This window comes from Natrix helvetica (genome assembly GCF_964273705.1).
Source record: "Natrix helvetica genome assembly, chromosome: 3".
Classification (NCBI taxonomy): domain Eukaryota; kingdom Metazoa; phylum Chordata; class Lepidosauria; order Squamata; family Natricidae; genus Natrix; species Natrix helvetica.
In genome coordinates this window covers 47,617,353-47,640,486 of record NC_138549.1, presented here as the reverse complement: position 1 = coordinate 47,640,486, position 23,134 = coordinate 47,617,353, and the positions used below count along the sequence as shown (strand labels likewise).

The window sequence follows — 23,134 nt, the reverse complement described above, 5'->3', positions numbered from 1 at the left end:
AGTATTAGGATGCAAACAAACAATGTTAGTAGCAGAGTATTTTTTAAAGCTAGTGATTTTTTTTTAAAGGGAATCTTTATGGCAATGAAGCTTTTGTGGAAGAACGACATAGACATCGCTATGAGGTAAGTGACATCTAACCTATTTTTTTCTGGGTTATCCATATTAAGATAATTACATGTATCACTTCATAGTATAATAGCATTAGGCATCATCTTGAGGCTGGCAATGGGATCCTTATTTGCTGGGAGAAGAGTCTAGACTGGGTCATGAATTCATGCCCTTAATGGCAGCCATAAGCTTGTAAATGGGTTGTTGCTATGATGCATGAAGATGGGCCTATACTCAGGGCTTTGTTTTTACTTCAAAGCAAATAGACAGGACCTGAACATGGAATGCATTGCTATTGGCCCTTTGACATTGTGAAACTGAAGACTGGATATCCTAGAACTCTACAAATGGGAAGAACATTTAGGATGATGTGGTCTAGTCACCTTTTAGATTAGGAAAATTTCAAGAGGTGATTGGGGATTTCTCAGCAATTTAGTATTTGTTCCCAAGAGCTTTTCTTAATTAGACCTATTAAAAATGAAAAAAGTCCTGCCCAGGATTGGCAACATTGTATATTGTCATAAGCAGAGATATATAAAAATGTCCTGTGTGCCCTGGATATTTATACAGTGATGGTGAAATGGTGAAAGGACGTTAGCACAAATGTCTTTGCAATACAGGCACTGGAGAACAACATGTTCTGTTGTTTCTCTATGCCCACAGTCATAGCGACATTACCTTTCTGGGTAATTAATTTCCTGTATCAGCCTTCAAAAATAGCTGAGTGCCAGTGTAAAGGTCCCCCAGTTGCTAGATACTTTGAGGTAGTTTAATTATGTCAAGGACAGTACCAGAGGTGGGTTGCTACTGTTTCGGTCCAGTTCACCTGAATAGGTAGTAAAAATCTGGGGTACCTTTCTGAACCGGTACCAATGGCAACCTGGTCACACTCCCGAATGGGTTCAGTCCCCTAGCCTGTCCCCACTCACTCCCCCCCGCATGCCCGGTTGCCAATTGCTCTCTCTCTCGCCCCACCCATCCACACCATGCTTGCCCCGCCTGCCTACCTGGCTGCCGCTCACTGTCTTAAATATATATATTTATACAGGCTGCCAGGCTAGCAGCAAAACTTCCATGCCCTAGATGGACCCCCCCCACGCCACCCATAAGTGTATATCCACCTGCTGACAGCAGATAAGAGGCTTTGCCTACCCTGGGCAGTAGAGCCACATTTCTCATTAGTGCTGAGAGGCTGGGAAGAAGGCATCCCTCCCTCCCTCCCTCTCCCCCTCCCCCTCTCTCCCTCTGTGTGTGTGTGTGTGTGTGTGTGTTTGAGAGAGAGAGAAACGGCGGAAGGGAAAGTGGGAGAGATACCCAATCCAACTTGTGTGTGTTTGAGAGAGGGGGGAGGGAGGGAGAGGCTGTCCAGTCTCTTCTTGAAAACCTCCAGTGTTGGAGCACCCAGAACTTCTGGATACAAGCAGTTCCACTGGTTAATTGTTCTTACTGTCAGGAAATTTCTCCTTAGTTTTAGGTTGCTTCTCTCTTTGTTCAGTTTCCATCCATTGCTTCTTGTTTTGCCTTCTGCTGCTTGGGAAAATGCATTCCCCCCCCTTCTTTGTGGCAGCCCCTTAAAAGCCTGTTGCCTATCACACTCTTGGGCAAAGCATGTGAGCCATTTCCTCCTTTCAGTGGTCCATGAAAGTACATCTATAGTATGTAGATAATAAAGTCGCAAAAAGGTGAACAACATTTTTACAATTATAGATACGTTGAGGCTGGGAGTGACAAGGAATGGCTGGGAGGAGAGGGGCCAGGCGAAGCTCCCCTTGATGTGAGTGACATTGAGTTGGCCACACCCACCCAGTCACATGACCACCAAGCCATGTCCATGAAACAAGCCACACCCACAGAACCGGTAGTAAAAAAAATTGAAATCCACCACTGCAGAGTACCTGTGGGATTCACTGGAAATAAAAGTTGGGGTTCTGCCAACTTGATCTTCTGTATCTGCTACATACTGCTTAAAGGGTGCTTTGGTCTGATCATATCCCATGCTGAGTAGAAAACGTGGAGAGAAGCCCAATGATGAGATTTTAATTTTGCAATTTGCCTATCGAGTAAGTAGACTAGTAGATGATGCTGTTAATATGCCACTGCACTAAATCTTACAGCATCTTGAATCTACAAGGACCTACGCAAGGGTCCTTTTTGTAGACTTCAGCTTCTTCTCACTAAACTGACTCAGCTAACCGTGTCTGACTACACTTGTAAGTGGATCTGTTGTGGCCCAACAGCGGCCGGCTGAGCTGTTGCTGGAATCTGACAGCGATGAACCCTATGGGACTGCCCTGGAGGCTGAGGAAGACTCTGGGGGGTGTTCGGAGTAAGAGCAGGGACTAGTGAGGCCTGTTGGCCACCAGATGGCATCTGAGTCAGGGAGCAGTGAGGAACAACAGAGGGAGGCTGTCCCTGACGTACGTATGCGTAGGGCTGAGAGGAGGAGGAGGGAGCAGCTTTGGAAAAAGGCTCACAGAAGGAAATAGGAACAGGTGGCTACTGATTGGCCCCTCCCTTATAGGTGGGGCTACTGATTGGCCCCTCCCTTATAGCTTATAGGTGGGGCGACAGGAGGAGAATTTTGCAGGAAACAACAGTTTACCAATCCAGGCATAGTGAAAGATTAGGAGAATTTTGTGAATTCAAGCCTTGTTTTCATAGAGATAATTTTATGGGCTCCTAGCCAAGGGGTTGTTTATCTCCCTCCTTAATTGTGGCAGACAGGCAAGTCTGCATCAGTATATATTAGAGGCTTGGGGTAGAACAGGATCATAAGCTATCTAACAAATAGGAAGCAGCAGGCGAAATCACATCAGATACCTGTACAATTAGCACAGGTGCCTCGCAGGTCTGCCTCCCCATTACTCTACTCTCTATACCAGGGCTGTCAAACTCCCGCCCCACGGGCAAGATGCGTCATGTGTTGGCCACACCCACACCCAGTTTAGCAAAGGGGGGGAAAGTCCTGATACATCACGTGACACCACCGTGACAACTGTTTGACATCCCTATATATAGCTCTATACTAAAGACTGCATCTCAAAAGATCCCTCTGTTAAAGTACTGAAGTTTGTAGATGATACAACAGCAATCTCATTCGAGATGACAAATCTGCATAGAAGTTTGCCAAGGCTGCTTCTAGTCGGGGCATAAATTTTCACCAGTATCACAGTACTGAGAACTTTTGGAGCCGTACATTTATCTTTTACCTCTTTGCTTTCCCCCATTCCAGGTAAATCCTGAATTGATTCACTTCTTTGAAGATAAAGGCTTGAAGTTTGTTGGGCATGACACAGAAGGAAAGAGAATGGAGATCATTGAACTGGATGGTAAAGACTTTGATTTCTGGCAACATCTTGCATATGAAAGATGATGTGTAATTAATGTTACTGTAAATACATGGAGAAATGGAGAATCTATAAGCGTCAATGCTAACATTTGTTAGATCTTGAAATTTTAGAGATGCTATTGGTTGCCACATTAAAAATAGAACTATTAAAGAGACCTAGCATGAGCTTTCTGTGAAAACAAAGATGTACGTTTATCTAACTACACTGTGTGCACAATTAGGCAAGCGATATTTTGGAGGATTATTTTTGTTACTGAACAAGTAGAGTGCTCTCGGTCAATCCAAATTGTTAATAAACCTCAAACCTGAATATTTAAGAAAGTAAAAGTGAGTTTGTGGCTTTCTTAGGAGAATATCTATGTGTGCACAATTGTTGGGTGACTATTAGTGTGCAGAATTATATGCAGCTAAATGGAAAACGAAGTTTCCCATCTCAGTCGTTTGTTTGCAGCTGTTAAGAATAATAAACAACTCAAAATGTACAAATAAACATTTCTTACAGTTCAAAAAAAAAAAAGTGACCAATATAGCTACCTTTCTTTTCAATAACAGTCATAAGCCTTCCATTCATGGAGTCTGTCAGTTTCTTGATCAGTTGACAATCAACTCTTCGTGCAGCAACAACCACAGCTTCCCAGACACTGTTCAGAGAGGTGTATTGTTTTCCTTCACCATAAATCTTCCATTTAAGAAGAGCCCCCAATTTCTCAATAGGGTTTAGATCAGGTGAGGAAGGGGACCGTGTCATTATTCTTTCATCTTTAAGGCTCTTACTGGCTAGCCACACAGTGGAGTACTTTGATGCATGTGATGGATCAATGTCCTGCATAAAATCATTGTCTTCTTAAAAGATGGAGACTTTTTCCTGTACCACTGCTTGAAGAAAGTGTCTTCTAAAAACTGGCAGTAGGTTTGGGAGTTGATCTTGAGTCATCTTCAACCTGAAAAGATCCAACTACCTCATCTTCAATAATACCAGCCCACACCAGTATCCCACCTCCACCTTGCTGGCATCTGAGTCGAAGTGGAGCTCTGTGTCCTTTACTGAACCAGCCACAGGCCCATCCATCCGGTCTGTCAAGAGTCACTCTCATCTCGTTAGTCCATAAAACCTTTGAAAAATCTGTCTTCAGATATTTATTGGCCCAGTCTTGTCATTTCAACTTATGTGTCTTGTTCAATGGTGATAGGATTTCAGCCTTCCTTAACAATAGCAATAGCACTTAGACCTATATATCGCTTCACAGTGGTTTACAGCCCTCTCTAAGCAGTTTACAGAGTCAGCATATTGCCCCAACAATCTGGGTCCTCATTTTGCTGACCACGGAAGGATGAAAGGCCGAGTCAACCTTGAGGTTGGTGAGATTCGATCTGCAAAACTGCTGGCAGCCAGTGATCAGCAGAAGTAGCCTGCAGCACTGCACTCTAACCACTGCGCCATCGTGGCTCTGTACCTTGGCCATGTTTCTGAGCACTGAACACCTTGTACTTCTGGGCACTCAAGATAGGTTGCAGTTCTGAAATATGGCAGTATTGGAGGATAGTGTGTCTCTGTTACCCTCATGTTTGACTCTTCTCACATCATCTTTTTTTCTAAACACGTTTCTTGCAACCTTGTTGACTATTTGCAGCAAAATGGTTCTGGGATCACACCCCAATATCTTAGCAAGAGTGCTGCATCCCTCTGAAATACATTTTACAATTTTTGTCTTTTCAGAGTCCGTTAAATCTCTTTTTAGCTGATTTTGTCTGAGGAAAAGAAGCTGTCTAATAATTATGTATACCTTGATATAGGGTGTGATCTTCTTAGGCCACACCCTCTCTCATTAACAAATACACATCACCTCATCTGCTTACATCCACTAAACATTCAAGTTTACAGCTTGGAGGTGAAAAATATGCATTCAAAGGATGATATGTTCAAAATACTCACTGGCCTAATAATTATGCACACGGTGTATGGAAATATGTACTATAAAATTTGGCACAAAAAGCTATTTATCCCTACATTTATGCTAGTGATCATCCTGGTCATTATGTTGTAGACTTCTAAGGTATAACTGAGTGCAAACTGATCTTTTAATATGTATCCAGTGCTTGAATGCTTAAGTGAAGAAAACCCACCACTTTTTTCAGTAATTGATGTCCTTGACAAATTATTAATCACTTAATATTAGTGATTCCTAACATTCACGATGGAAACAACAGTTCTACTTTTCTACTGTTCACAGATGCAGGTGCAGGTACATAATATATGTACTTTGCAGGCCTCCCAAACCTTTTGCACGTAAACGGGATGCGCGAGGTGGGGTTTTGGGAGGCCAAAAATGCTGTATTCAGTGTCTAAGATGCACCCAGATTTTCAACTTTTTTGGGGGGGGGGGAAAGGTGCGTCTTATACTCCAAAAATACGGTAATAAAATAATGGATAACTTTTTCAAATGCTTTTTGAGATGTATTCTTTCATCAATATTCCCACAATTTGATAAGGTAATTACAGTTTCGGAAAATTATATGAGATACCATGACAAGTTTAAATCTCCAGGAACAGAAGGATTGCCTGTCTAAGCTATTTGCTGTATTTGTCATCCTTGATAAATTATGAAGATTTGTGAAGTTCCAGATGACTGCAGCAGATGTTCTTATTTTCAAAAAAACTTTTTAAAAAATGGACAAACTGAGTAGTCATGTTGAAATTGATATCTAGATGATTCTAGATTATGTTATAAAGCAGGTGATTTTTAAACATCTTAAAAACAATCTAGGAATTTACTTTATTATTATTTTTTAATAAAACAATTAAGAATGGTTAGAAATAAGCATAGAGCAGCAAAATGAACTGGAAGACCATTTCTGCTTGAATGTTAGGAAGGGCATAAAGTAGTAAGAACAGTTTACAGGATATCAAATTATATCCCGATTGGTAATGAACTCTTTTAGGTGGATATATTCAAGTAGAATCTGGACAGCTCTGTCAAACAGACATACCGTAGATTCCTGGTTTATTAGTTCTATCTATCTTGATATCTATTGGGAACTATTAAATCAAACCATTTATTTTGTAATGGCTAATGCATGGGAGTGCCACATTTTCTTGTGTATTACTGGGAAACGGTTAAAAAATGGTCTTTCCCATCAAACTAAAACATTTAGAGACTGAATATAGTAGAATGGGAGCTGACAATCTAGGACTGGTAGTCATCAAATGCACTTTTAAGAGGCTTCTCTGCCATCTCTCCATAGAAAAGCCATGATAATAATTAAGAATGCCAAAATCATGTATGAGATTCTGTATTGAACTAAATTTGCTATCCAATTAAGAATAGCTACCATTTTCGGATATCAGCCTAAACTGTAAAAATTTCAGCCTAACCTCCACCCTATGGAAAATAAGAATCATTGCCTTTACAGATAGTCCTCGGCTTACAAGCATGACCATTCAAAGTTATGAAGGTGCTGACTGGTCCTCTCACTTACAATTGTCGCAGTGTCCCCACAGTCACAAGATCAAAATTAGGGCACTTGACAACTGGCATATATTTACAAAGGTTGTAGCATCTCAAAATCTTGTGATCTTCATTTGCGACCTTGCCAGGGGGCTTCCAGCAAGCAAAGTCAATGAGGGAAACTAGATTCGCTTAATGACAGTATAATTTGCTTAATGACAATAGTGATTCATTTAATGACTGTGACAAAAGGGTCCTAAAATCAAGCACAATTTAGTTAACAATGTTGTCTAGCAATAGAAGTTCCAGTCTCAATTGTGGTCATAACTCAAGGACTACCTGAATATAGCAAGATACAGATTTTCTTGCTTATCTTACCAAATAGCACAATCTATATACATTTGTATAAAAATCAGAATTGAATTATTTATTAATAATTATTCATGATTTTATCGTTATCAATAGTTTAATAATTAAAATGATTATCAATTTATGTTAAATAGTTTTAATTTTTACAGTATGTTACTAGCTTCTTGTCTGTATTATGTGCCTTTAGATCACCCATATTTCGTTGGTGTTCAGTTCCATCCTGAGTTCTCTTCCAGACCTATGAAACCTTCACCTCCCTACCTTGGCTTATTACTTGCTGCAACAGGATCACTCAGCACATACCTGCAACACGGATGTAAATTGTCTCCTAGGTAATCATGGAATGATTGTCTTCTCCTTTTCTCCTCCTCTTCTTTCTCCTTCATGAAATGCTTGGAAAGAATAACTAACAATGATCCATGTTGTTTGTTTATACATTAGAAAAATATTGATAGTTTTTGCTAAAAATACTGGAAAATTAGGATGGTTAGGCATTAGGAAATTCTATGGATGCAAAGACTGTGCATTGCAAACACTTATTCCTTTATATGGATGGGAGAAAAAAAGAATAGATACAGATGATATAGATATAAATATAGATGGCATATAGGTGATTTATATTCTTGGCCAGGAAGTAGTCAATTAAACTGAATAAGTGAATGAATCCTAAGAATAATTAATTGATAGATGATTACTGTTTACAACTATGCAAGTAGTGTTTAAAATGTTGGACAAGGACCTCAGAAAATTGTTTTCAAGTTTATATTCAATCATATAACTCACTGTTTGATCCCAACTACTTCACAGGTTCTCCATAGCGCTGCTTGGAGAGTCCAAGGATGGGTTAACACAGCCTGTTTGCCCATGGACTGAGTAGATTTTTCCCCTCTGGCCACGCCTCCTTTGCCTCTTCTGGCTCAGTTTTAAAAACTCAGTCCGCCCAATAGGACAAGTTTTGGGGAACACTCAGCTTTGAGCAAATAGGCTGGGTTCTCCAATAGTAATTTTAGAGTATTTTATGTGTTGATATTTAGTTGTTATTAGGATTTTTCCCCAGGTTTTATTATTTTGACTTTTTATTTTCCTTTTTTCTATTTTTTGACCAAGAAGAGGATTTGCTAAAGCAAGGCTGAGGCAGCGATCGGTTCCACAGCTGCTTAGTCGCAGCTGGGGGAACAAGCGAGGCCGCTCGTCCGGCGTCTGCTGGCGAGCGCAGGGAAGGACGGCAATCCCCGTGTTTCCCTGGTCGTTTTGGAGGAGAGGCTTTTAAAAAAGCCCTTGCTTCTCCAAACGGCGTCTTTTGCCGATCGGGAGAGTGGTGGCCATTTTGAAAAGTGCTGCTTTGGCGCGCTTTTCGGCTGCAGCCAATAGGAAGCGCCTGGCCCTTAAGTGAGGCTTTTGGCGCGCAGAAGAACCGGCGGCCATTTTTTTGGAGTCTTTTTACTGTCCGGAAGCAGCAGCAAGCAGCAGAGCCTCTTCGCCTCAAACAGACAGCCGCGAAGGATTGCGAGGGCTTGCCTGGGTCTCCAGCAAGCCTGAAGTTCCCCAGACACCTAAGGGGAAGCGGCAAGGAGTGTCCTGGTGCCTGATCCAGCCTCCCATCTGAGTCTGCAGACGCTTCTGGAGCAGTCGGGCCAGCGTCCACTGCCCTTCCCACAGCAGCGACCTCTTCGACTCAAGATCAACCAGGGATGGCTGATGAAGGTTTGGAGCGAAGGGAGGAGCTGGCAGGGCCATCTGCAAAGCGCAGTAGGCCAGATCCCTCAGGCCAGGGGAGAAAGGGGAACAAGGGCACTGGGGGGAAAGCTTCCCACTCTTCAGCTGGGAGCAAGGCCCCCAAAATTCAAGGGGACAAGGGGCAGGACTCCCTAAAGGACAAGTCTGCTAGGCCCCAGGTTCCCTCTGCACCCTTACCAAGTGAGGCTGGGCCAGTTCCTTCCCCACTCATCCAGAGGGAGATAGAGCAGGGGGAGGAGATGGGGGATAGATCCCCATCCTTCTGTGATAGGGATTCCATGTCAGGATCCCCTGCAGCCTCTCTGGGTTATCCAGGTTCTCCTAGCTCTTCAGTCAGGGAGGATATCCCCTCCTTTCAATGCTGTTTTCATGCAGAGGATCAGAGAGATCCTCCTAGGAGTGCCAGGGGACAGGCCTATGCCCAATCCAGGCCTGTAGAGGACAAGGGCCCAGCTATGTCAGCAGAGATGAGGGATCTCATCACGCAGGCTATTTCCCAGGGTGTGGTAGAAGCCATGAGACTACAGGAAGGCAGGGGTGGCAAGGCCTCTAGGCCTACTCGCCCCCTGGGGGAAAAGAGGACCAGAGTACTCGATTCCCCGGGCACTTCTATCACCACAGAGGTGTCTACGTGGGAGGAGGAGACTGCTGAGGACTTTGCTCTCTCGGAGGATGAGGATATGCCTCCAGACAAGCCCTCTTTCACTGGTCTCTTTAAGCCAGCCTTATTCAAGTCCATCTTACACAAGGCCAGAGCCTCTACTGAGCTTGGTGCCAAACCTAAGGACAAGGAAGTCCCCTCTACTTCCCAGGACCTCATGGCAGGGTTGTTCAGCGAAACAACCCCTGACCCAGAACTGATACCAGTCCCTGACATGTTCATGGAGGTTATCCAGCGCCAATGGGCACAGCCAGGTACCCTGGCCAACCCCAGTGGCGCAGACAAATCATTGTATCCCTTAGAACCTAGGCTGGAGGATGTATTGAAGCCTCCAGAAGTGGATGCCCCTGTGGTCTCTCTGACCTCTAATTCTAATCTCCCGGCCGAGTTATTAGAAGGGTTAAAGGCAGAGGATAAGAGGGCAGAAAAGGCTTGTCTCAAAACGCACCAGGCAGCTGCCTGGGCGATCAAAACCTCCACTTCTGCCTCGTTCTTTACGAGGGCATCCCTATTATGGCTGCGCCAACTCAGATCTCACCCCCCATCTGAAGCATCTCGTTGGCGACATGATCTTAACAAGATCATTACGGCTGTGGAATATGCCTCTGATGCATCCCTGCATGCAGCGAAATTCGCCTCCAGGGCACTAGCGTCCAACATCACTTCTCGCCGCCTGCTTTGGCTTCGGCACTGGCAGGCGGACATGAAGGCTAAGTGGAAGCTGGCTTCAGCTCCATTCAAGGGAGAGAACCTCTTTGGGGATTCCCTAGAGAAATTCCTAATTGAGACAAAGGATAAGAGGAAGGTCCTTCCTTCCACCTTCAGGAAGCATGACAGGAAAGGTCAGGGCTCGTTCAGGAAACAGGCCTTTCGGGCACAGGAAGGTGCCCAGGCCTCCTCCTCTTCATATTCCTCCCAAAGACAGTTTAACCAGTCCTCTGACAGGTCCCAGGAACGAAACAACTTTTCTTCCAGGGGCAGACAATCCAATCAGGGGTCCTTTCGGAAGCCCTTTCGTGGGGGATCCCACAACCGTCAGTTTAGACGTGGGAAGTGACCGTCTGGGGTCTCCTCCCATCGGGGGCCGCCTGCAATTCTATGCAGACCGTTGGGAGGAAACTACCTCGGACAAGTGGGTCTTAAATACCATCAGGAGGGGTCTAACCTTGGAGTTTCTATCCTCTCCTCCGCGGACCTTTGTTCGCTGCCCACTATCCAAGAACCCTGTAAAGAGGGCTCTCATGCAGGCAGAGATAGATCATCTTCTGCAGATCAACGCAATAGAGGCAGCTCCTCCAGAACAGGAAGGGAGGGGGTTCTATTCCATTCTCTTCCTGGTCCCCAAAAATTCAGGGGGGTGGAGGGCCATTTTAGATCTGAAGCGCCTGAACAGACATCTGGCCTACAAGCGCTTCAAAATGCAGTCTCTCCAGTCGATCCTAAGCTGCACACGACAAGGGGATCTGCTCACCTCCATCGATCTCAAGGAGGCGTACCTACATGTGCCCATCCATCCTGCACACAGGAAGTTCCTGCGCTTGTGTTACAACGGAAAGCACTTCCAATACAGGGCGCTTCCGTTCGGACTTTCTTCTGCAGCCAGAACGTTCACGAAGCTTCTTGCAGCTGTGGCGGCCCACCTGCGCAAGCTTCCAGTCCGCCTGGAGTGCTATCTGGACGACATCATCATCCACTCAAGGACCCAGCAGCAAGCGGTGAGAGATGTAAACGTCACAGTTCACACCTTACAAGACCACGGTTTTTCCGTAAACATGGAAAAAAGCAACCTGACTCCTGCCACACGCATACAACACCTGGGCGCCATGATAGACTCGGTATCGTGCCAGGTGTCCCTGTCTCCGGAAAGAATCCGCAACCTCAGGAGCAGGATCCGGTCGTGTCGCAGGAACAGGTCCTGGCAGGTGGTGCAGCTATCCCAACTGTTAGGGATCATGATTTCTTGCCTCAACATAGTTCCCTGGGCACGTCTTCATGCAAGGGAACTGCAATGGTTCTTACTTCCAATGCAAAGAGCAAAGACCAGCAACTCCACCAGGAAAGTTCGCATCCCACCAAGAGTGACTCGGTCTCTGAGTTGGTGGCAGTCTCGAGCAGTGGAGAAGGGCTGCCTATTCAGAGAACCCGACAGGATCGTGGTAACGACCGACTCCAGTCTCTACGGTTGGGGGGCGCATTGCCAAGGTCAGCTGGCGCAAGGCAGGTGGTCCAGCGCGGAGGCAGCCCGGAGCATCAATTGGCTAGAACTCAGGGCAGCCCGGCTTGCGCTGAAGAGATTTGCAGAACAGCTGAAGGGGCTCCACGTTCTGCTACTGACTGACAATGTGGCCACAAAGGCTCACGTGAACCGACAAGGAGGGACCCACTCCAAAAGACTCATGTCAGAGGCGGAGGCCATAGGACGATGGGCAGAGATCCACTTAGCGTCGCCGAGGGCGGATCACATCTCCGGAACCAGCAATGTGAGTGCGGATTGGTTGAGCCGTCAGACCATCGACAACTCGGAGTGGCAACTTCATCCGGACCTGTTCGCACAGGTGGTAAGGAGGTTTGGTCTCCCACAGGTCGACCTGTTTGCCTCGGCGGCAAACACACAGCTCCAGCGGTTCTTCTCCCGCTACAAGTCAGCACAAGCGGAGGGGACGGATGCCCTGAGGTCCAACTGGCCTCCAGGGCTTCTTTACGCGTTTCCACCCCTCCCTCTGATCCCGCAGGTGATCTACAAGCTGCTGAAGGAGGGGGCGGAGCTCATTCTGGTGGCTCCACATTGGCCCAGGAGATCCTGGTTCGCGGACCTAGTCGATCTGTCTGTGGAGCAACCGTGGAGAATTCCTCCAGACCAGGTATCCTTGCGTCAAGGGGCCATCAACCATCCAGACCCCCAATGGTTGCAGTTAGCCGTCTGGCACTTGAGGGGCAGCTCCTAAAGGACCAGAGCCTCTCAGACAACGTCATTAAAACCATCCAAGCTTCCAGACGTCCGGCCACTACTCGCATTTATGACGCGACTTGGGCTGCCTTTTCTTCCTGGTGCAGCAAACGGGACATTGACAGTGTGGAAGCGTCCATCCCTCAGTTATTGGACTTCCTACAAGAGGGCTTGGACAAAGGACTGGCACCAGCCACTCTCAGGCGCCAGGTGGCTGCATTATCCACCATCTTAGCCAGACACCAACCTCAATCCCTGAGTCACCATCCTCAGGTCAAGAGCTTCTTGAAGGGGGCCTACAACATCCGACCCCAGGTGGTGCACAGGTACCCGACCTGGAACCTACCCTTTGTCCTGCAGGCATTGACAGCGGCTCCCTTCGAACCTTTGAGGAAGGTATCTCTTCGACATCTGACTCTTAAGACTGCCTTCCTCATAGCCATTACTTCAGCCAGAAGAGTATCTGAGATTGCGGCCTTCTCGGCCAAGGAAGAGCTGTGCATCATCCACCCAGACAGGGTCATCCTACGGTTAGACCCCGCCTTCATGCCGAAGGTGAATTCTCATTTTCACAGGTCTCAGGAGGTTATCCTCCCGAACTTCTGTCCCAGCCCTCAACACTCCAAGGAGCGCAGGTGGCACAAATTGGACGTACGAAGGGCAGTCCGCATTTACCTGAAACGGACTAAGGACATCAGGCACTCCGAGGCCTTCTTTGTGTCTTTTCAACCAGGCTCGCTGGGTCGCAAGGTGTCATCTTCAACCATAGGTCGGTGGCTGCGAGCTTGCATTAAGATGACATATGACCTTCAGGGCAAGCCGGTTCCACCTCGTGTAACGGCACATTCCACCAGAAGTGCGGCCACGACCGCGGCCTGGGCGACTCAAGCATCTATTTTGGACATTTGCAGAGCAGCCACGTGGGCGTCTCCCACGGCTTTCATTAGAAACTACAAGATCGATTCCTTTGCCTCTGCCGAAGCCTCTTTTGGCCGTAGAGTATTACAGAAGGTTATTGAGGCTCCGGACAATGTCACTTCTTCCCGCCCTGGGACACAATAGCTTGGGCATGTCCCATCCTTGTACTCTCCAAGCAGCGCTATGGAGAAGGACCGTTGTCTTACCTGAACGGTCGTTCTCATGGCGCTGCGGAGAGTACAAGACCCACCCAGGGTGATTGTTTAGCTCCGAGATTGTATCTTTGCACAGGTGTGAGCTGAGAACGTCTTCGTCGGACAAGACCTCGTTTTTAAAACTGAGCCAGAAGAGGCAAAGGAGGCGTGGCCAGAGGGGAAAAATCTACTCAGTCCATGGGCAAACAGGCTGTGTTAACCCATCCTTGTACTCTCCGCAGCGCCATGAGAACGACCGTTCAGGTAAGACAACGGTCATTTTCTGTTGGAAAAATGCTATGCATGTTGCCTTGAGCTCCTAGAACCGTGATGGCGAACCTATGGCACGCGTGCCACAAGTGGCACGCAGAGCCATTTGTCAGGGCACGCGAGGCGCTGCCCTGTCAGCTGGCCAGCGCGCATGCGCGCGCTGGCCAGCTGAGTTCACCTTTTTAAAAGCTATTTTTTGCCTTCCCCAGGCTCCAGAGGCTTTATAGGAGCCTGGGGAGGGCAAAAAGAGCCTCCCTGCCCCCCCGGAGGCTTCAGGGACTGTCCCTGAAGCCTTCGGAACGCTTAAAACCACCCTCCGAGCAAACCGGAAGTGACTTCCAGGTTGCTCCGAGGGTCGTTTTAAGCATTCTGAAGGCTTCAGGGACTGTCCGAGGCTTCCCTGATGCCTTCGGAGCACTTAAAACGACCCTCTGAGCAACCTGGAAGTCACTTCCGGTTTGCTCGGAGGGTGGTTTTAAGCGCTCCGAAGGCTTTAGGGACCATCCGAGGCTTCCCTGATGCCTTCGGAGCGCTTAAAACGACCCTCCGAGCAACCCGGAAGTCACTTCCAGTTTGCTCGGAGGGTGGTTTTAAGCACTCCGAAGGCTTCAGGGAAGCCTCTGGACAGTCCCTGAAGCCTCCGGGGGGTCGGGGGAGGCTCTTTTCGCCCTCCCTAGGCTCCTATAAAGCCCCTGGAGCATGGGGAGGGCAAAAAATACATGTAAAAATGGGGGGGGTCGCACATTTTGCACGCATGCGCACTGGGGAGGTCGCGCGTTGCATTATGGGTGCGGCACGCCCGCACTCGACCCCCCTGCGCTCCCCCCACTTGTGGCACGCGAGCCAAAAAAGGTTCGCCATCACTGTCCTAGAAGAAAAGTGAGATCTAAACTGAATAAATCTTTTTCATACAGTTACATATTTTAAACTCTTAAGAGTATTACAAGGGTGCATCCATTCCTAATTTGCAGGAGTAGATGTCAGATAAATATTCTAAATGCTCTTTTTTTGATAGAAATGTAAGGAAGAAGGCTTTCGAGCAATCTAATTCCATTTAAATGATTTGCATGCTGACTGCATCTTTTAAAACAAATTTTCTTTTTTCTTCTTTCCATTTTTGTTTCCTATATATTGGAATTGTACTTATTTAGTAATTCAGATTAAATTGAGAAGACAGTTTAAATCACATTGTGATTTAATAGTTGTAACATATTGGAAGTTTATATTTATATTAAGCTTTTTTTATATTTTTGTAAGGTTAATAAAAAACACACACACATACATGTACCAGTAAACTTCAGTATCCCACAGGTGCAATTGATATCAAGGTAGCATTGCCTAATATTTGTTATCATACAAGCATGTCTGCTCTTTTGACTTGTGGAATATTTGAAATGTTGAAAACACTTTTATCAGCAATCTTACAAAATAATTGCTGGTCAATGAAACATTTTTTTTTTCATTGAAAATCTCAGGAAAATTATTTATAAATAAAGGAATCTCCAAGAAGAAAGCTAAATGCTTAGAAAAAGAAAAACTCTTAAAGAGTAAGCTTCATTTTACAGCTCTCCAAAAGCATAACAAAATACTTATTTTAAAGAAAGAAAGAAAGCCAGCGCTATTCCAAGAAATGAACATGTACATAACCTATAACAGAAGCAGAACATCTTTCCCTATTACCAAAAGTACCTCGGGCAAAAATTGTGCTCCTGATGAAAACTAAAATTCAGATTCAAACCTTTATTGTCAGAGTACACCATGTGTACATTGAGATTGGCTGAGCCTCCCTTCGTGCTCCCCCCCAACACAATACAACTCACAGTGAAATCCCTAGCCCACACACTCCTACTAACAAACATCCAGTCCTGTTGTACTATGTGAACTTATTGCACGTGCAAGCCCCAGAAGTCAATCATACTATATTTTTGTAGAGGTATGTTTCATTTTGTGCCTTACTCCAATTGGTGCTGAGTAAGAACAAGTAATCTGAATGGGGCAGAATATAATTAATTATGCATTTAAGTGATCAGCCAGAGAAGATTCCTGAAATCCATTGTTCCAATGAATTTTGTTTCTTAGAAGATACTTCCCATTTTGTGAAAGCAATAATAGTTCTGGATATTGCAAAAGAACTCTGGTAAATAGAAAGTTGGAGTAATTACTGAATTACCAAGAACTTAATGCATAATAAGTAAAAAATATTATTGCAGTTTGTTGCTTCTTTGTTTTGTTCTATGGTACATGGCTAAAATAAAGTTTACTTCCATTCTTTTTATTACATTTCTATATTGATGAGTTTGAAAATTAGAAATGGCCAGTGTCAGGGGCTGATACAGTAAAACTGATGTACTGTTGAAAAGAAATGTACCTGTCTGGGAGTAAATTGTATGGAATTGCTAGAGTGGGACCTATTTCAACATGAATGTAAATCCAGCTAGGCTACTCTGCATCTGCAAACAATGTAGGGTAAAAAGTGAGTGCTCTGTGTGAATGAGGGAGAGAGATACAAAGAAATGGATTATTTAGTTGTATTTTAAGAAGTGCCTTCAAATCAGAGGTGAGTTCCTACCGGTTCTGACCGGTTTGGCTGAGTAGGTAATAACTCAGCTGGCCACGCCCCTGAACTGTGTATGCACAGAAGCATTTAAAAAAATTTTTTACAACCCACACCTGCTTCAAATGTAGTTTTCCAGTCTGGTAATACACAATCATGATTTCATAATATGTAAGAATTTTGGGAAGCGTTCTAGACAGACTCAGTTTAGGAACATCAATCCAAACTATTATCATACACAGAAAGTACAATGCAGTGATAAACTATTGAATGTGCAGTTGCAAATTCATTCCTACTTTTTTATTTCCAGGGTGTTTTGTATATTTATAGCAGATATTATAGCATATTAGCATTTCCCCAGGATACTATACTACACATTAATCTTAGATGAATCAATAAGAGAAGTTTACAGCAATGGGAACTAATTCTAAATCATTTTTGGCTTTTATAATTTATTCTAATAATAATTAAAGAAGACTATCACATTATTTTTGTGTAGCTTTGAATTTTCATGCAATATGGAGAAATGTTTCATAACATTAATTTTTATTTCATGCTTCCTGGGTACATTCAGAAAGAAGTAAGTACAATATTAGTTCTACTAATTAAAATATAGTTTGACTATATTGCAACAAGTGCTTAAGAATTAATTACTTATTAACAAACTGATTAATTTTGTTTGAAATTCCTTTTTTATTATAAAGTAAGGTGGCACAGGATTTCTATCTTGAAGCCATAAGATATAACCTATATTTGCTTTGGTTGTTGGCTTATTGTTGAAAGAACATTTTGGGGAAAAGGGTAAATCAGGAAAAATCTGGTCCAGCAGGATATTTTTTTTTAAAAAACCTTTACATTCTAAAGCAGTGTTTCTCAAATTTGGCAACTGATTGGAAATTTTGGGAGTCAAAAGCTACACATCATAAAGCTGCCAAGTTTGAGAAACACTGCAGGAGCCAATCTGGATCGGTCACTAGGACCAGAGGTTTTGTCTTCTGAGATTTCGGACTTGTGCGAAAACACTGTTTTAAGTAGCAATAGCGCTTAGACTTCACAATGCTTTACAACTCTCTGTAAGCAGTTTACAGAGTCAGCATATTGCCCCCAACAATTTGGGTCCTCATTTTACCGACCTTGGAAGGATGGAAGGCCGAATCAACCTTTCATCGAACTGCTGGCAATCAGCAGAGTTAGCCCGCAATACTGTATTCTAACGACTGCGCAACCGTGGCTCTTAAAACATAAAGTGGCTTTGTAGATTTATCCTACTATAAGAAATGTTAAAGCAATTTCTTAATATCAAATTATTTGGATGAAAATAGAGTTGATTCAGCCAATCACATTGTTTATGAACTATTATTTCATGTGATTAATTTATCACGTGGTTACAGAATGAAGTTCTTATTCCTCCTGGGGTAACTAACATGCCTTCCAAAGGAAGACAGATGATGAAATGATACTGTATAATTACTCTAAGGACTGAATCAAGCTGAAGCTAAGTATTTTTAAGCACCATTGATTTCAATGGGGGGTTAGTTGATTTAATTCTTGAATCAATATGAAGAAATCTGAAAAAGATAATGCTGACTGCTTTTGCAGTGAGAGACATAGATGTGAAAATTGGATCCTTAAATCATTTATTCTTTTTTGTTTAGTGACAGTTATAGTGACCTGAGTGAAGAGGATTTTCCAGAAAAAGAAACAAGCTTAACATGTTCAGGAGTGCAAGAAAAGCACAAAGAACACAGGTAAGCCTATTCTATTCTCCCCACCTCTTTAACAATGACTTGCTCCAAAATTTTCTTCCAGGCAACAGAAGAAGGAGAAATTTCCTGACAGTGAGAACAATTAGTGGAAAGAGTTGCCTTCTTTTTAAGAAAAGATTGGACAGCCATTTGTCTGAAATTGTATAGGGCCATGATGGCAAACCTTTTTTGCCTCGGGTGCCAAAAGCATGTACGTTTGTGCTCTCGCTCTCGCTTGCATGCCCACCCACATAATTTAATGCCCCCCCAACGCCGTGCCCTTTGTGCATGCATACATGACCACCACCCCGCTGCCCCGGAGGCCCTCTGGAGGCCAGAAACTGCCTGTTTTCCGAGCTCCCACCGGTAGCTTTCTAGGAACCTGGGGAGGGCGAAAAATGGCCCAACAGCAAACCAGAAGTTTGGGAATAGACTTCCGGATTGCCCGGTGGGTGGTTTTTCACCCTCTGGAGGCTTCAGTAAAGCCTCCAGAGGGTGAAAATTGGCTGAAAATCAAGGCCAAAAATCAGCTGGCCAGCGCACTGGAGCTGACAGGGGAACACCTTGCGTGCCCTCAGAAATGGCTCCGCATGCCACCTGTGGCACACATGCCATAGGTTCGCCATCACGGGTATAGGGTCTCCTGCTTGAGCAGGGAGTTAAACTAGAAAACCTCCAAGGTCCCTTCCTATTGTGTTATTTTGTTATTTCTAAATATATGATTTGCGAATCCTGTTAACTAATATACCCCTTCCACTAAACGTAAAAACACATTTAATTCATGTCTAATTTCACTCTCCAATGTCATGTTATACCTGAAACAGTATAATCACTCACTTTTAGATTGTTTCATCAAAGAAAAGCACAATATAAATACAATATATAAGCATTTCTTGTCAAATCAGTGTAGTATATTTGTTACAGAACCATATTTTCCAATTTCTAAAATCCAAGTTGTCCATTTGAGGTAAACTCAGAGAAATGTTTGTGATTTGGGAAAATCCAGTTGCTAAATAGATGTCTTAAAGCTTAAGGTACTTAACCCCCAGCAGTTTAAAAAAAACAAAGACTTTCCTCAGTTGTTGTTATTACAATGTCTACCAGTGTCCCATGGGTCCCCTAATAAATACAGTCACCATGAAATAACAGATGACCCTCCTTGCTTTAAGTATTTATGTTTGTTCACTTTTTTGTCTGCTTGGGGAAGTGCACAGTCCAAATAATGCTTCTGTTCCAGTCTTTACCATCAGTACAAGATGGTAGAAACAAATTTTCCGGCATCCATATGCTGCTTGGGACAGCATCTCTGGCCAATATGAACCTCCTTTTCCCTTTCTCCTTCCCCTTCCTCTTTCCCTTTCCTCTCCTCTCCACTTCTCTCCAAATGACACCTGCTTTGTTTATAGACAGAGCAATCAATTTGTTGGGTAGTATTCCAAAGTAATCTCCCTTTTCTTTTGATACACTAAAAAAATGTACTGACAGAACATATTTTTCTTTGTTTTAATTTTGATGCAGTTAACTGGCTGACTTACGAATTTCTAAAAAGAATGTTATTATTTCAAAAATAATTTATATCTAATTCAATGGAAGTAGAATTGCATCAAACACACATGCACACACACAAACACACAAAATCTATTTTCCCTTATGTTCCTCTTGTCTTCTTTCAGAGTCAGGTAGACTGCAATCTGTACAAGTCTACTGCTAACCAATTCCTATTGACTCAAAGATAATGGATATAGAGCTGCAACTCAAAAGTACTTTGTAGGTGTTGACCTATATTGTTTAGGTTTTAAGAGGCCCAGGTATTTTCACAACTTTGAATTTTTAGCTAGAATTGTTCTTGCTACTACATTTCATATCACAACCTGAAAGCAGCCTTAATGATTGCCTATTCCCTATGCCAGCAATAGGAAGACTCAAATGATTCCTACAGTTGAACTGTTTTGAGGACCATATAAATCTTACGTCAAAAACTAGGCAGACAACATGAACCAGTCATATTCAGTAGTGCGAGTGATGGGTCTGGCAGAGAGTGTCTAATGATATAATTTATATTCCAATATTTCTCTTCATTTCAAAGACAAAAGTTTCATTTATGTGCCAACTATAGAAATATTAATTGTACATGCAGAGAAGGTGTTGCACAATAATCATTTTTAAACCTTCTTCTCTTTTTGGCAAGATAAAAAAACAAGCAGAAGAAAAAAACATAATTGAAAAGGCCATTCCAAAGAAGAAAAACTGATTAAGTTGGAGAAGATGTGCAGCTGCTTCCTACTGAAGGTCTCCCTGTGTTCTTGACAATGTTTCTGCTGCCTCAGTGAAAAATCAATTCCATTTCAACATTATCATTCTCTCTAAATTGCATAAAATCCATCTTATGATCTCTCATGGTTTCAAGTGAATTATAGCTTTGTGCTAGCATTTGGTAAGGAGGGTGTCAGAATTCTATTAATTTATTTCTAGATCATTTAAAACAACTTTTAAGCCTATTTTTAATGCTGCAGTTGGAAGGATGTTTGAAGCACTATAACTTTTTTCATAAGTAATGCTTATTAAATATGTCATTATGTGCACATTTCTGTAAATATTTCTTCCTGGACAGAGTTAATGCTGATTGGGGTAATGATACAGGGATCCAAGATAATGAGCTGACAAAGAACAGTTTGGCTTAAGAACCAGTCTTCACTACAGATTCAGACCCAGCCCTCTGACATTGCAGGGACTAATGAGAAATAAAAATAAAAATAAATCTGTCTAGTCTGTTTACTTGGTCTTCTTGTTTCTCACTTCCCCAGACTGCTGTAGGGTTGAAAAAGAGCATGTCTTTTCTATGGACAAGATAAGCCAACCTATAACATAACCCCATATTTCATTTCTTAGTCTTTGACCATTTTCCTTTTTCAGTGGAAGAAAAAAAAATCCTTTCTTTTTAAGAATCTAAATGGCTGGAAGGAAAAGCAATGACTTTTTTTTTGAGGGCGGGGTATATGTAGGAAACTGGATAAAAGGGATAAGAAATGTATGTTGTTTTCATCCATTGAAGTTTCCTAAAAGCTTTAGATAGAAACAATTACTAAAAAATCCCTTTCTTTGGACATATTCCTCTAGCCATTTCCATATCCATTTAGTGGAGAAAATATTACTTACTGCATAGTATTATATTTTTTGTCAATGTATCTGCTGCACTAAAGAAGCAGAACCATTGCCTCATTAGCAATTTGCACTATGTCTTTAGAGACTTTGAATCTCTAGCCTGATAATGGTAATATGCTTTTTATGGCATTTTCTTCAAAAGGAAAAAAAAATACTTCCCAGACTAAAAACAGTATGTTTTATTTTTCCATGTTAAAAGAGAGTTCTCCAGAAGAAACATTTGACAGGAATATACTCTAATTTGGATTTTTTAAATGATTTTCCATTATCCAAGTAATACGTTAATATATATTAAGATCTACAGATTTCATTATATCTGTCCCCCACCCTCACTCCCCGGAAAGATTGCGGATTAAAAAACTATTCTCTGTATATTTATTTACATGGTGCTGGTATAATGTGCCTTGAAAGTTAATTGATATTGTTAGATTATGGCATATCATTGAATTATGAAGATTACCATCTAAAGTACACCAGGTTTTTTAAAGGTACTTTTTGTTAAGTTCAAATTGGATTTGAAAATTGATTAACAAATGAAGCTAAAATATATATGTTACTCTTTTATAATCAACTATATGTTAGCAGAAAAACATAAAGCTTTTTCCTTGTTTTTATAATTCATTTTATATAAATGAGTTTAACCTGAAGAAAAAAGGGTGAAATATTTTCAAGTTTTAGGATGCAATTAAATTTTTCAGTTAATCACTGCCTTTTCCATATGGCCGATAGTGAGCAAAATCAGACCTCTGCTGCCACCTCTGACCTCTCTGTCTCCCCCCTCTCCCCCCCTCCTGTCTCTCTCTTAGTGGCAGCTGAAGAGTAAATTGCTCAATTCAAGAAATAATCAGGCCATCTTGAAGCTCACAAAGTCTTTAATGGAGTGGTTTTCAATCTGCTTCTCCAAGTAGCCCAATTTAGAAATTGTCCAAGTGTTATCACCAAGAATGGGCACTCATTGGCCAGCAGTCATAAATATAGAAGAGGAATCTCGCAACAAATCATTTTGTCATAGTACTTTTTATGATACCCAAAAGGGGGAGAAATTCTTGTTTCCAAGTTCAGAATTAAAACTCTGGCAGAATTACTGCTGTCAAACTTTTTGTATAGGTGAAAAGTATATTTATTTATTTATTTATTTATTTATTTATTTATTTATTTATTTATTTATTTATTTATTTATTTGGATTTATAAACCGCCCCCTCTCCCAAAAAGGGACTCGGGGCGGTGTACAGTCAATGAAACACAGATAAAATACATAAATAACAATATAAATAATATATAAACAATTAAATACTTGAGCATTTGAGTGGAGGAGGTGAGACTGTACAAAGAAATAAATATAGTATAAAAACCCTAAAACATCCCAATTAAAATACCCAGACCCAATTAAAATATATCCCCGGGAGGTAAGACTAAGAGTGTGCCAGGCCAGCTAATTGAAACAGGTGAGTCTTTAGTTTTTGACGGAAGGAACGGAGGTCAGTGGTGGTTCTGATGTCGGGGGGGAGGTCATTCCAGAGGGTTGGGCCCATCACAGAGAAAGACCTACTCCTAGGTGTCGACCGCTGGCATTGCCTGGTGGACGGCACCAGGAGGAGTCCCTCCCTGTGAGAGCGGATTGGTCGTAGGGACGTGTGTGGTAGGATGCGATCCTGCAGATAACTAGGTCT

At 42.9% G+C, this 23,134-nt stretch overlaps 1 protein-coding gene across 4 annotated transcripts in view; it reads left to right on the top strand.

Moving 5' to 3' along the window:
- CTPS2 (CTP synthase 2) overlaps positions 1-22,004 on the top strand; it is a 104,409-nt gene extending 82,405 nt beyond the window's left edge. For 3 of the 4 annotated variants that reach the window (XM_081948752.1, XM_081948754.1, XM_081948753.1), the window contains exons 15-19: positions 70-125; positions 3,344-3,440; positions 7,463-7,607; positions 18,212-18,304; positions 20,490-22,004. In XM_081948752.1, coding sequence (XP_081804878.1) covers positions 70-125; positions 3,344-3,440; positions 7,463-7,607; positions 18,212-18,304; positions 20,490-20,493 — 395 coding nt within the window. In that variant the 3' untranslated portion in view covers positions 20,494-22,004. The remainder of the gene's footprint in view (positions 1-69; positions 126-3,343; positions 3,441-7,462; positions 7,608-18,211; positions 18,305-20,489) is intronic. The other variant, XM_081948751.1, reaches the window with a different exon arrangement.
- The last annotated feature ends 1,130 nt before the right edge of the window (positions 22,005-23,134 follow it).